General features: G+C 37.1%; 1 protein-coding gene across 2 annotated transcripts in view; it reads right to left on the bottom strand.

Annotated features, from left to right (window-relative positions):
* The window catches only part of Hecw (Hecw ubiquitin protein ligase), a 379,179-nt gene that overhangs the window by 130,841 nt on the left and 232,392 nt on the right, over positions 1-15,946 (bottom strand). For both annotated transcript variants that reach the window (XM_081739550.1, XM_081739551.1), the window contains one exon: positions 425-538. In XM_081739550.1, the coding sequence (XP_081595676.1) occupies positions 425-538 (114 nt within the window). The remainder of the gene's footprint in view (positions 1-424; positions 539-15,946) is intronic.

The raw sequence follows: 15,946 nt of genomic DNA, 5'->3' as shown, positions 1-15,946 counted from the left end.
TTACCGGGTCAGACGATGACAAAAAAAAAAAAAAAAAAAAGCAATTGTAGGTTTATATATTTCTAGAGTTTTTCCAGCACCATATCTCGCGGTGGCTCAGTGGTAGAGCGCTCACCTCTGGTGTTTGGGCTCACGGGTGTGATCCCAGCCGCCGCCAAGTGAACTTTATGGTGGACAAACACCGTGTGCGTGGGTTTCCTCGGGGTTCTCCCGTTTCCTCCCACTTTCTTCATTCCACCATTTCATTCATTACTCATCATCACCGTCTCCTTTAGCATAACCTTGGGACGTAAAACTCAAAGATTTCATTTCGCTGTCTTTATATTATTATTATTATTATTCGCCACTGATCTCAATTAAAATCCAAAGACAACATTGCTTTAAAAATCTAAAAATTTAAGGTAAATAGTGATAAGAAACTGACCTTGTAGAGGCAGAGGAGGTTGTGCGAGGTCGAGAAGCCACAGAGTTTGCCCCTCTTGACTGCCAACTACTCCTTGGCTTCGAAAATCCAGGAACTTATACGGGTCGGTCTCATCTGAAATTAAAAGGAATAAAAATATTAAATACCGTAACTGAAATCTTTTTATCCATTACTTCTCTATTTCTTAGAAAACTAATACGCAACATCATACCACAATGACCAAAAATACATCGAATTTTTAGAATTCAAAGGGCGAAAAAGGAATATAAGTTGTTTCCCTCAAAATCGAAAGGGAAAAAGCTAAATAAATGGAGGGGATGTGACTATTTTACCTTATACTATATGTAATATTTAGAAAACAATGTCTATAGGAATGAGGTGATTTTCTTATTTGGGACTTTATACAAGGAGGAGTCGTAAATATTGCAATACACGAAATTTACAACAAATTATAATATTATAAAAAATAACACTAGGAAAAAATAAATATGGAATTCTTAAAATAAATACTGTTTAAATAACATTTAAAGGTTAGCTTTGGGTAGAAAGAGGCTTATTTTATTATTATTATTATTATTATTATTATTATTATTATTATTATTATTATTATTATTATTATTATTATTTATTTATTTATTTATTTATTTATTTATTTATTTACAACTACGTGTGTTTGACCTGTCTGGCTATCCATCTCTGTCCCCTTTTAGAATCACTAGTTGTTTCCTCCAAGCCTTCGGCTCGTCCGCAATTTACCTGCAACGTTAGCGACACATTTTGGTGTCAGGTTGGAGTAGCACAGCTAGCAACTATTGGCCTGACTTTCACAACATGGGCAACCTTCGAGACACGGTAGAAGAAGAATATACAAGTATGGTAAAGCCCCAATTATCCGCGAGCGGATAATCCACTCCACCAGTGCGGATAATCCACGGTTACCGCAAAATAATAATAATAATAATAATAATAATAATAATAATAATAATAATAATAATAATAATAATAATAACCCTGCTGCAGTCGTGCTTAATTACTTTTCATAAGTAGTCGCTGCAGACAGACACTCCACATAAATTAAGCAGTGGCGTATTTACGATTTTGTTTCGGGAGGGGCTTTGCTAACTTTCGGGGGGGGGGCATTGCCTGGAAATGTGAAAATTCTGCAAGATATTTCATTTAGTTTACTATACTAAGTAAGATTTCGGGGGGGCTTAAGCCCGGAAGCCACCCCCCCTAAATACGCCACTGCAATTAAGTACTGTATGTTCTAAAAAAAATAAACTGTATTGTAAAAATCAGTATTTCAAACAATAGAACACGTTTCGAACTATAACTCTGACCTGACAACCAGAAGCCGATTGTTGTAAAGGTATGAAAAATGGAATTTGGAATCACGGTGGTGATTACAAAGACTTTTTTCGCGTTTGCATCTCAATTTTAGTTTGTTTTTTTTTCCTTCGGGTTATCCACGATTTTCTTTATCCGCGGTGCCTTTGCCACCCAATTTCACGGCTAATTAGAGCTTTACTGTATTGGCAGTTGGTGGCGTCAATTGGGGAGGACAGGGGGCAATTCCCCAATGTCTTTGAGAATAACATATATTTTAATCATTCGTATACTGACAGAAAACGTAGAGCTCCTTCGTGGCTAAGCGGTTAGCGTACACGCCTTTGACGTCGGAGACCCGGGTTCGATTCCCGGCGGAAACTCATGTAGTTCGGATTCCACATTAATCAGTAGGTCCTGTCTCATATAGACTCGCTGCTGAAAGGGACATTAAACTCAAAATCAACTCAACTAATAGAAAACGCAATACTCGTAAGTCGATGAAGAACTATGCACCCTCTCCAAGAAAAATCTTAAATAACGCCACTGTTCGCGGTGTATGAGTATTCATGTATTCAGAAGTAGTGTAGTTGCAAAACAATGGATGTTTTTATTTGTCTGTTACTTCTGTCTTCATAAATGCAGAGATTCCTAACTGCTCCTTGCTTCCTCAATGTAGTTTACTAGGAATGGGAGCAGAGGCAATGGTGACTAGTTGACGTCATAAAGTATGAGCTGGAAATGAATTCTCTAATTGGATGTCATCAGAACATCATCAGCTGTTCAAAGTAAAATATGGAATAGTACAAAGGAAGTACGTATTGAGATTTGGTTTGCGTGATTTTTTCCCTCACCCTGTTGTAGTACTGTACAACAATTTCCTGGGGTCCAACGAAGGTCACCCATCTCCACCACAGCTGATATATCGGAGATTTAAATCGGAGAGAAGGGAATGAATGACGTTGCCTCCATCAACATGGATCGTCTAGAGTCACGCAATCCTGGATGAACAGGCGATCTCCTGTCTTTCAAAACACTATACACATCAGCCCACGCTCACAGCAAAGCGAGAGATAAGTTTCGTTTCGAAAAACGTACACAGATATTATCAGAGGAAGATTAGCCCTTATCACACCACAGAACATCGAGTTTAAGCTAGCAATTGTACTTTATTTTAATAGATGTCTATTCTAGTCCTACGAACCAAATTAGGTTATTTAGTTCCTGCTTTACAGTTCTCAAAAGACGTTGTCCAGAATGGGGAAAGTTTTTTTTTTTATTTATTTATTTATTTTCCTGGATTAAAGAGGAAAAGCAAAAATAAAGGCTTTGTTTAAATTTAATGCTGGATTTTCTAAAGCAACTAAGCTGCGCTTGAGTACTCTAAACTAGGGGTCTCTAAGACCGCTTTATACCACAAAATATCAACACTCATGAACCAGATACGTGCGCTGAACCGAAAAAAAGGAAAACCCAAGCCCTATTGAGATCAAGTGACCACAAGTCCGATCAATGGTCGTCACTGACTTATACATAAAACTGTAAGAGAATTGGGAGGTCTGATTATGGGGGAAAAAATACTTGCATCCTCAATACACCAGTTGAAAAAGTCGAAACGATTACATTGAATTTTATATATATACTTATAAAGTGATTATGTTTGTTACTTCATGCCTCTAGAGCCAATCGACTGATCTTGATCAAATTTTCAACATAGATGAGGTTCGGGCCTAGGATGGTTTTTATCATTTTACTTTGATGGTACAATTTGGAGCAGGAAGAGGAAAAAGATATATGTAAAAATGACCGAAAATGACCATATTAGTGTTGAATCCATAGTTTTCGGGGTTGCTGAGATGAACAGTGACTTCCAATGCCATTTAAATCCAAATTTAGGCCCGCAACTTGCGGGAAGGGGAGGGGGAGATATATATAAAAAAAATGATCGAAAATGATCGATATCAGTGAACGCCTGAGTTATAATGAAAAGTGACTGGTTAACGGAACACATTACTAATTTTTATTTTAACCCAGCGAAGTGGCTACTTGGCGCTAGTCTAAACTAAAATAGGGGGCGCGGTGGCTCAGTGGTAGAGCGTTCACCTCCGGTGCTTGGGGTCCCTGGTTCGATCCCAGCTCGCGCCGTGTGGACTTTGTGGTGGACAACCACCGTGCTCGTGGGTTTTCTCGGAGTTCTCCCGTTAGCTCCCACTTTCTTCATTCCACCATTTCATTCATTTCTCATAATCACCGTCTCCTTTAGCCTAACTGGCATAACCGTGGGACGTAAAACTCAAAGATTTCATTTCATTTCATTTTCTAAACTAACCTCGTAAACCTTAGGCCAACCAGCCAGGGATTTGAACCAGTGATGTGTGGTCAGCACACCAGGAGTGTCATCATAACCGTAGTGTTAGTTTTTCTTTACCGGCGTTTTGTACCACCTCCTTTTAGGTACCTGTTGGGGAGTTTCATATTTCAGGCAGTTCCTGGTAGATTTCTTCATCAGAGTCTGCTACCTCCTTTCTTTCAGGCAGCTCTTCAATTGATCTCACGACACTGGATGAAAACCGCAGTGTCAACACTATCTGACTACCGAGCTTCCTTCCACGCGCCTTTGGCGTGGGAGTCCCGGGTTCGGTTCCCGGCGGGAGCTCATGTGGTTCGGATTCCACGTTAATCAGTAGGTCCACGTCTCATATAGCCTCGCTGCTGAAAGGGACGCTAAATTAAAATCAACTCAACTCAACTATCTGACTACCCTAAATGTAACCCATATATGCTGTTCTCTAGACGCAGCATTGCTTGATTTAAGTAATCTCACGGCAACCGGAAGACCTGTGCGACTAGGGCTCTTTGCTCACTAAACTAACTAAATTAGCATACATAATCACGTATTTTACAGCAAACGAATATGAATTACATAAAAGAAAGAAAGAGGAGAGCAAATAAAAATATCGTAAACATTCTGTTCTTTCCTGGTTTGGTTGAAATGTTTTAACAAACTTGACACACACAGGGAAAAGTGAATGAACTGCGAATGCAAAAATGAAAAAGAAAGAAAAAAGAAAGAAAGAAAGAAAAAACAGTTGTTCATTCATGGTTATGTGTTACAAAACCATCTAGAAGGTATTACGCAAAAGCCACGGAGAAAGAAGACTACAAACTTATCTCTTACACAAATGGCTGTTCAGTGAATTGAAATGGATGAGACAGGAAAGCATATTTTGAAACACCATTCAGTAATTACGCTACTCACCACAATATAATTTTATATCTTGATATTGCAACACTTTATATAACACAGAGAGATTTCAGTAATACTTAAAAAGATACTAACGTCAATTACTCGCTTACCGTAGCGCTCTCTGATATCGGTCATTTTCGATCATTTTTATATGGCTCCCCTCCCCAAGCTGCGGGGCTGAATTTGGATTTAAACGGCATCGGAAGTGTCACTGTTCATCTCAGCCAACCCAAAGAACATGGATTAGACACTAATATCGGTCATTTTCGATCATTTTTTATATATCTCACCCCTAAGTTGCATCGTCAAAGTGAAATGATAAAAACCATGCCAGGCCCGAACCTCCTCTAGGATCTATGTTGAAAATTTGATAGAGATCGGTTGTGTAGTTGAAGTCACAAACACAGTCACTTTCATTTACACATACACATATATATATATATATATATATATATATATATATATATATAACATAGATTAAGCGTGTTGCCTGGCGAAGAAAAGTGACCGAAAACCAACTGTATCTCCTCAAAAATTATACGTGGAAAGAAAATCAGCCGTTGGATTCTATTTTGAGAAAATTGATTTTTTTTTTTTTTTGATTGATTGGCGGAGAATAGTCGGGACATCAGCATCGTGGCTATTTGTGCCGTTACAATAAAGAATTGAGTTGAGTTGATTTTGAGTTTAGCGTCCCTTTCAGCAGCGATGCTATACGAGACGGGACGTACTGATTAACGTGGAATCCGATCCACATGTGTTCCTGCCGGGAATCGAACCCGGGTCTTTCACGGCAAAGGCGCGTACGCTAACCGCTTAGCCACAAAGGAGTTCTGTTCGATGAAGACTACTGACCAATGACACGGACTGTCAAACAGAAAAAAACTAATATACTCTAAAATCCAATAACAAAACAAAAAAAAAAAAATGGAACAAAAATAATAAACGCAACCATAGAAAGAATTAAAACGAAAAACAATAATTATAATACGAAATAGGGAAAAGCAATATGTAAGACGATTTAAAAAAAAGACTAGCAGCTAAAAAGAAAAGTACAAAGGGTAAAAAAAAAAAAAGAATCTCCGAAAGTGTGTGATGTCAGCAGCATGCACAAAACCAGGCAAAGAATCATTTATATCCACCTTTTTTTTCCAATTTTTGCCTTATCTACTTATCTCGTCCTCCCTTGCCTGCATTAAGGCTTTTTCTCCCACTTACTTTCGAATCAAATTTTATGTATCTCTACCGAGAATTCCACACCAGCGAACTGTCCCACAACCCACATATCCGTATCTTAGACTTTGCAACCTACTAAATTAAAATACTATATGTACGTGCACCAGATGACGAGTGAATTTTATTTTGTACAGTCGCACATCTATAACTGTTTTGTTGTGAAAATATAATTTGATAATGATTTTGGATGGTACTTTTAATACTGATACTATGTGTATAATCGGGAAATGTATATTTGTGGTAAATTTCATAGGAAAAGAATTATAAATACGAAAATTACAATTAGTAAAACAAAATGTTGCTAAATGGTCAAGAAAGGTTTTTTTTCGTTATATTGTTCTTATTTACCGCTCTTTTGACATGAAATTTACCACATACATGTCTTTACCCATTATACACATATTAAGAAATACCGGGCAAAATCGTTATCAAAAAATTTTCCTAAAACATATTTATAGACATGTGACAGTCATGTTGGACATGACTGTACATAAAGAATGATTTTCTTTCTTATTTTCTCTTTTTATAATGAATTGAAATTATAACAGTTCAATTTTACACACATTTTCTTCAAATCTATTTAAATGTCTGTTACGTCGTGAAAATTAATCTTTGATATACATATTTTTAATATTTAATAATGAAGTTTTCTTTTGAAGTATTATTAAACGTTTATACAATACATTTGTATATACAGTACTGGCACAATTATTATGGATTTTTGATAAAAACAAAACTTTTGTGCAAAAATGTCTTGCAAACAATTTCATTAACTAATACTTTATTTACTTTACCACACCAGTACCAAACAAATATTTATTAGTTATTTTAAGTGGGTTTTACAGTCTTATATGAGAGTGTCTGGCAATACAGAGAGAAAACGTCTGACAACCCTGACACAATCACTGCATTGTCTGGACAGAGCTCAGTAATAGTCTGGCACTTGCGTGGAGAAATGTGTGTTTATTGCATTGTCTGCCTCTCATTTGCATGTGATCACTTTAGTTCTGTGTATTTGTGCATTTAAGTTTAATTAAAATCTTTTTTTTTTTTTTTAATTTCTAATGTGTTTATGCAATTGAGGTGACATGGGCAAAGTTCGTGATTTGAGTCCTCGAAAGGTTGGACAGATTAGTGTTTTATTGAAAGAAACACCTTAAAACAGAAATAAATAGCGAAGAAACTTAAAGTTTCAACTCAAACCGTCAGCAATATCAAGAAGAAATTGGAATATGGCCACAGTTTGCATCGAATAGGGTTGGAAAATGTGGTAGACATAAGAAAACAACACCGAGAATGGACAGGAAAATAATTAAAATGGCAATTAACAACAGAAGAGCATCTTGCAGAATGTTTTCCAACCAACTTGCAGCACAGGGCATTACCACTGCTCGCAGAACAGTAAATAAGATACTATTGGAAGGTGGACTAAAAGCATATCGTCTTAGAAAAAAAGCCTCGCCTTACTGACAAGATGAAACAGGCTCGTAAGGCCTGGACAGAGGCTCACGTTGACTGGACATCTGAGCAATGGGAGAAGGTAAGAGTTTAAAATATTCACGTAAAAACGTTAATAACACAAATGATTAAAATTATGCAAAATATTAAACTTTACTTCCAATTTTAAGCCTTGCAGACTTTCACGTCATTAAGTCTAATCGTTATTCAATTGCTTCCATCACTTTCTTCAGCTGTTCAACGCCTTATTTTGTGTTCTGTAGTGTTGCAGGTTGTGTTCTCTGACGAGACTACTATTGCAGTGCTTGACGACCGTGTGCACACTGTAAGAAGGCGATCAGGTGAGCTATTTACACCGGGATGTTTAAAGAAAACTGTAAAATTCCCTCAGAAAGTCATGGTCTGGGAAGCCATTTCTGTGCATGGAACAAGTCGTTTGGAGATTGTTGATGGCACCATGGACCAGTATAAGTACAAAGAAGTACTACAAAGACGTTTGCTACCTCAAACCAGGGACTGGTTTGCGGACAGACCTTGGATTTTTCAACAGGACTCTGCCCGGTGTCACACGGCAAGGTCAGCGAAGACCTGGTTTGAAGAAAATGGTGTAGAAGTGCTCTCATAGCCTGAAAATTCCCCGGATATGAATCCGATTGAGAGTTTATGGTCTGTATTGAAAGATGAAATACATGAAGTTCCCATAACGACCAAAACAGAACTCATAAAACGTCTTATCGAAGTATGGGTTCATTCAGGTAGAATCAGGGAATTGTGAAGAAAGTTGATCACTGGAATGCCCAGACATGTTAAAGCACTTCGGGTGGACAAACTAAATATGTAAAATAGTTGTTTACTATTGAAGTACACACTATTTGTGAATAAAATTGATTTGCATTATTTTTTGTTTGCTTAAATGTCGTTTTTGTTGAAAAATTATGTTTTTCTCAAAAATCCATAATAATTGTGCCAGTACTGTATTTCGTTTTGTTTCTCTCTCTCTCTCTCTCTCTTTTTTTTTTTTTTGAAAAAAAAAGTTCAATTTAAAGAAAACAGAAAAATAACTCGAAATATACGTCAATGGGCTAAAAACAAAGATAACATAGATGCAACACTGTTGTGCATTTATATTTAAATAAAAAAAAAACTTTGGCTACCTGGAGACTTCGCCCCGAGACCCCACATTTGCTTCGCATATGACCTCGCAGCTCTCATATCCCTAATATATTTCTAATCTTAAAGGGATTTTGGGATATTGACATGCTAACAATTACAACCGTGTACTTTTTTCTTCCTGCACTATAACTGACAAACTTGGAAAATCCGTACACGAATAATCTAAAGTTTACTGTACCCAAAGAAGGATTCTAGCCCACTTACCCTAAGTAGCTAGGTAGAACCGTTAAGCCAGTAGAGCAGTAGTAGGTTGGTCAGCTCATTTTCTTTGCGGTTCAAAAAGGAATACGGCAAATCGGAAATTAAGATCTGGAGTACATTACGTTAATAACTAGAGTTAAAGATACCACGTAATTATATACTGTATAAGTACAGTGTAGTTGTATGTTCATTACACAAGTAGGCACTTGTACACGTCAATTAACATTCCTCTGACTTCCTACAGTGCAGTGTTCCTAAGTTTCCTACGAAAATTTCCCTCGACTGACATTTTTTTTTCTTATCAAATTTTTCCTAGTTTGTTGATGTCCAATTCCTATGATAGAAGTTATGTGATAAGATTAATTTAGCTAAAGGAAGTGTCAACGACATTTGTTTTATTCATTTGCTTTTTGCTTCTAATTTTTTACTTTTTACTTCACTTTTTTTTATATACATAAAATACACATAAATACATCCAGCCAAGAATGGGTGCAAATTGTCCTACTTTGAACACACGCACTCACACCATTGCCATTGCATTGGTTTATTTCTGTAAGCATTTATATTAGTCAATCAGTCAGCGCGAGAATTTCTCTGGATTTTCATGTATTTTCGAAAAAAGAAATCCGTTTTTCCTTTTTTGCTAAATTTACAGACCTACGAAATTTCTCTAGATTAGGGAAATTTCTCTCAAACTATGAACATTGCTACACTATCGAGGAGCCAAAATCTTCGAGGAGGGTACAAACAGTCGCTTGAACAAATAGTAGCGCGTCTAGCCCAGTACATAGCTCCTCGCCCTACAGTATTTCGAGTGACAAAAATAATTGAAAACATTGAAAATAATTGAATATATATTTGAAAGTTTATCGTACGCGTTGCCTTTTATTCTTTATTGGAAAATTTTTGAAGTATTAGATTTAATTTCAGTTACAGTTATTTTTTCTATTATGCAATGTGGAAAACAATACTTGAGGTCCATAATGCCAACGTCCAACTTAGCAACAATATCCATCGGGAGAGAGTTAAGTTGGAAACTACTGCAGGACTCTGAACAATTGTAAACTTACGATATACCTATCATAGTCTAGGTTCTGGCTGCCCTACCTCCAATTCTTTCCTTCTAGATCCGCCACTGTGTGTACAAATCAATTAATACTTCTCTCATATATAACACTACGATCTCTGATACTATCAAGAAATCAGAGCTTATTGATTTCCAATGGCTGATGTATATATATATATATATATATATATATATATATATATATATATATATATATGAAATACCCAAGTGTGGGATTCGCTTTACTTCGTTGTAACAAAAAATAAATTTTGAAATTCAGATGGAAACCGGGAAGAAAATGGAGAGAAAAATACAAGAAAAAAGAAAATCTCAGCCATCCTTATAAATGGAACCACGCAAATGTCATAGGTCACTGGAGTCAATTATATAAATGAGAGTAATATTATATATATATATATATATATATATATATATATATATATATATATATATATATATATATATATTTGCTTACCCCGCAACTAAAATATAAGCGAAGTGTTACCTCATTGAAAGGCATATAAAACATCCTTATGGTCAAATCTGTCGTAATTATACGAGTGACACACCACAAAAAAAACAACTTTGGAAAAAAATCATACAACGAAATGAGAGTCTCACACTAACAAACAAACTTGCGTTTTTCGGTCGTTAACAAGAAACTTTCTATACAGAACTGAATAAGCGTCTGGATTCATTATACATCTCGACTGACAGTAGATCAAATGTCTAAGGATAACCTTACAGGTCACGCTTCCGGTGATAATACGACAAAAATGTCGGGTTTCATTGAAACAAAGACACAACTTTCATATGTAAAAAAGCCACCATAAAAACACGATAATATTTCCCGCTTTTTTCTCTCCTCCCAATCTTATTGCTTACTTTCTAGCCAATCTCCTACAAATGTTACGACTACGTAAAAGCAGAAGTAGTAACTGAAATAACAGTTTGTTTTAATTAATACAAAGAATACATCTTTGGGGCTTTCCAGGCCCGTAGCCAGGGGACACTGGATTCCGTAAAATATTCTTTGCTTTCCTAGATCACAATGCAACTTAAGGGTCTTCACTACAGCGAAATTAAACTACCGCTAATTTTAGAGTTTTTCTGTAATATCTTCAAAACAAGTACAAATATTCGAAAAGCAGAAACGTAGTGAACTAGACAATACGATTTTGCATGTGACACCTTCACCACAATTCACCTATCTGCTTTTGGTATGCCTCTATTTACAGAACCCGCAAAAAATACTAAAACTAGCTACAGTTGCAAATCGTAAGAAGATAGATGAGTTATGATAACGGTATCACATGTAAAATCGTACTGTCTAGTTCACTAAGTTTCTGCTTTTCGAATATTTTTATTTGTTTTGCAGATATTACAGGAAAACTCTAAAATTAGCGGTAGTTTAATTTCGCTGTAGGTAAGACCCTTAATGTGATATATTAATACAAAAAAAGTAATTTTTTGTAACACATGTGACCACACTGGCTCAGTGATAACGTGCTCATCTCTGGTGCGAGGATTCCTAGTTACAGCTTAGATCATGATAGTTTGTGGTGGACACTGTTGTGTTCGTGGGTTTTCTCGGGGTTCTCCCGTTTCTTTCCACATTTTCACTTTGTCAATTCTTTCACAACAATTTGCTTCCATTAATTCTCTCTCCTTTAGATTACAGAGGATAAACATGGGACATATACCTACCGATTTCAATTTCATGATATTTTACTCTGTAAAACTATTTTATTTGGTTAATTATTTATTCACCATGCTCTTTTCTTTTTAAATAAGGCCCATTTTCACATGTTATCTCATTCAATATTCTCTTCCAGGTCACCTATCCTACGGATGAAGATGCATATTAACTCGACAAATTTCTGCTCTGCATAAGATCACTGCCCATTTTTCCTCTCCCATAAAATAGTGTAGTAGTTTCTCGTTGTTCTCCACAGTAGAAAGCTCCAACTTTTTTAAGCCACCATGAATACGCTTGGACTTCTCCCAGAACGCTTTGCCAAGCTACTTCATACAGATCAATTCAACATGGGCATAAAATAGTAATTTGTTTTGCAATGATATCCACCATCTTTTGACTGAGGAAAGAAAAAGATCTGTTTCAACTAAAATAGTTAAAATTCAAACAATTCATTATTCGAATAATGTAGTCTTCGAATATACGATATTGAAATAGTTTTTCGGATAATGAATAGCTATCTGAAAAATTGTTAGAGTAATGAATAACTATTCGAACAACTGTTCGAGTAACGAATAAATATTCGAACAATTGTTAGAGTAACGAATAAATATTCGAACAATTGTTAGAGTAACGAATAAATATTCAAACATTTGTTAGAGTAACGAATAACTATTCGAACAATAGTTAGATTAAGGAATAACTATTCGAACAATAGTTAGGCTAACGAATATCTATTCGAACAATTTTTAGAGTAACGAGTAAACTATTCGAACAATTGTTATTAGAGTAACGAATAAATATTCGAACAATTGTCAGAGTAACGAATAACTATTCGAACAATAGTTATATTAAGGAATAAGTATTCGAACAACTGTTAGAGTAACGAATAACTATTCGAACAATTGTTAGAGTAACGAATAAATATTCGAACCAATTGTTTGGGTAATGACTAATTTTTCGAGCAATTGAGGGAAAATTCGAACAAGAGCACAAAAATTGTTCGAGTAACGAATATTGAAATAATTTTAACAGAATTAGTTTGAACTGCTGTACTGAGGACTCACCAATTTCTAAATGTTTTGAAATCCTTAGAAGAGAAAAACTATCTCATCCTGGCTGCAATGTTGAACTAAAATAGATAAATACCGGAAAGTAGGATCTGGACAGTATAGAAAGAAGCACACACGAAAACATTAACAATCAAACAAATATTTCTGTCACCTTCTGTCATCTGGAACATATTGTTTCACATTTCCTTTCGAAAAATCACATACATACATAGCCACCCCCTTCTTCCGTTCACAGACTATATTTTGGGTCTTCCGGTAAAAGTATTGTTTGATGAACACCCCTGTTGTACAAGAATTCTCGGCACGTCCGTTCAATCTAAAAACAGGAAAAAGCAGCTGTAAGGATATGCTTTTTACTTACCCTATCCGTTAAGTGTATGTCTATATATGTGTGAGTTCCCATGTGTTCTGGATTTCCTCAACTATAGCCTCGTCACCAAAAAGAGGGAGTGACAAACAATAAACTGCGGAAGCCACGGATTCCCCTTCTCATATATGCTGTATTTACTGATCGATGCCTAAGCACCCTCTCTCTCTCTCTCAATTGACTGACAGCTTCTTGACTTCTTTGGTGGAGGATTTCCGGAAGTAAGATTGAGGAAGTACAACTGTCTGGAGGGTGAGGTTGTTGAAAACTGGGGGGTAAAAACAGAGCATGATGAGGAAGGGTGTGGATGCTCTGGGTGGTGTTTGTAGAGGAGACGCACCTCTTTGACGAAGGTCCACTTCCGGGAAGAGGTGGTTAACATACGCAGGAAGGAAATAATAGTAAATTGTAAACTAGAACATGAAGGCAATATCCAATTGTAGCTGCCGCCATCATAAGATATCCATCATTTGTTTACATTTGTTTTCGAAATGATACAACGCGACTAAATTACTATGGAATGGAATGAAACCATTGTTATTATACGTAAATCTATTCTACGTTTCACAACTAATTCAGTGGCTCCGCGTAGCATAGTCGCTTACGCTCTTGCTCTCAGTGTGAGTAATCCCGGGTTCGACTCCCGGTGGAGGCCAGCCATCGTGAATGAGGTTTTCCTGAGTTTTCCCCATTTATAGGTCCCAGGCCGCTTCCTTCCTTCACTTTTCCCGGATAGGGTGCTCGCCGAGGGACGTTATCCCTCAAAACGTGACGGGCTAACATGGCCATAAATGCGGAAAGCCCAGAAATCTAAATCCTAAACTCAAGACTAATTGAAACCACCGTTGATATTGTTACACCTGGAAGAACTTCCGATCCGTATTGTGAAAAATTGAGTTGTAAACATTTTGTTTTCAGCGCCGTAGTGTAGTCGGTAAGGCTTTCGGATCACCCATGGGACTCCCTCGTTGCAATAAGGCTCTGAAGATCATACAGCCTCTTATAAATGGGTAGATGGGGCAACTTGAAGAAGTACAGCGCCCGAAGCATGTTCAGGCCTGTAGCCAAAATACTAAGACATGAACCCTAGATATAATATGTTGGGAGGATAAGATGATTGGTTGCGTTGAATTTTAACGTCCAGTTCAGCATCATGGCTATATGAGTGGTGGACCTACAGCTAGGGATGCGCACGAGACGAGTCGAGACAGGATTTTCCTGACAAAATTCGAGTCGAGACACGGCTCTTCCAATAGAGAAATATACAGTTTTCGAGTTTAAACATCACTTTTACAGCACATCTTCAAGACGAGACAGCCACAAATCTTTGTCTCGTGCGCATCCCTACCTACAGCTCCTGGGGTAGGATAAGTTGAGTTCACATCCATACGAGTATATAAATCATCAACAAATAACTGACAGTTTCAGAAGGGCTAAAGGTAGTCGCGAGGGAGGGCTCAACTCCCTCATCCCATGAAACTCCTAGTTATAGCCCATTGCTCATACGAAATGTTCGAATTTCGAATTGCGAATTTTGCGAGACTTCGAGTTCAGAGAAATTTTACATGAAAGGTGAAGAAGGAAGAACGACGCAAAATATTGCCCATAGTAACAAGTGCGGGCATTTGCTAGTTATAAATAGTTACGCAAAGAAAATTTAGTGACATGTGAAAAGTTGGGGTAAAACCAGTCACTAGAAGTCAAAAAAGATATGGTGAGCATAATGTGCTTTTGGTGCATATGGTGGGGATCACTAATTTGTGAGTTCTGACCCAGATCATGAAGTAATTGTAGAGTTACTTGATTTTAGGATTTAGATTTCTGGGCTTTCAGCATCTAAGGCCATTTAGCCCGTTAAGTTTTGAGGGATGACGTTCCTCGGCGAGCACACTATCCAGGGAAAGGGAAGGAAGAAAGGAATGGGGAAGGAAAGAAGCGGCCTGGGACCTATTAGTTATGAACCACCCCGGCATTTGCCTGATGTGAATGAGGAAAACCCAGGAAAACCTCATTCAGGGTGGCTGGCCTGAAAAAGCGTTATACACCCCACCGAGTTATATTCCGAGTGTCCCCACCGGGAATCGAACCCGGGACCACTCGCACCGAAGGCGAGAGCGTTAGCGAGTAGTTGTTTTAATTGTTAATCGAGAGAGTGTTCCAGTTACGAAAATCAAGATCAACAGTGGAAGTTGATGTGCTGACCACACATCATCCGTCCAGTTGGCCATAGCCCTCTGTGATTGTGACGCCGAAGATTTCAGTTTCCATTATAAAGTCAAGTAAGCAAAATGATGACGCCTTGTGAATATGCAACTTTGCAATATTTGTGTGTTTTGTACGGTTGCCTAATTACGTTTCCTTAAAGTCTCCAACAACAAGTATAACAAGTAACAGTACAGAATGACGTTAATTGATTGATTTTTATGGTCCGTCTTTACACAGCACCGTGGCCATGAAGGACAGGAGTTTCTATTTACAAAGACTCAGAAAACACACCACAACTTGAAGCCGATTCAGGTGGCAATAGTGTTCCCCACGACACGAAATTTGGGGCTGTCTTGTCTAGAAAAGATGCCCTGAAACTCTCGTCTAGTCTCGAAAAAGTATATAGGTTACTATTGGAAAAGTTTTTGTCTTACTCTTGAGCAACATTCATTGATAGACGCACGAAGTATCACA

Source organism: Thermobia domestica, chromosome 15, assembly GCF_964235325.1.
Source record: "Thermobia domestica chromosome 15, izTheDome1.hap1.1, whole genome shotgun sequence".
NCBI lineage: Eukaryota > Metazoa > Arthropoda > Insecta > Zygentoma > Lepismatidae > Thermobia > Thermobia domestica.
The sequence above is the reverse complement of the archived record's forward strand: the minus strand, read 5'-3'. Positions and strand labels throughout refer to the sequence as shown.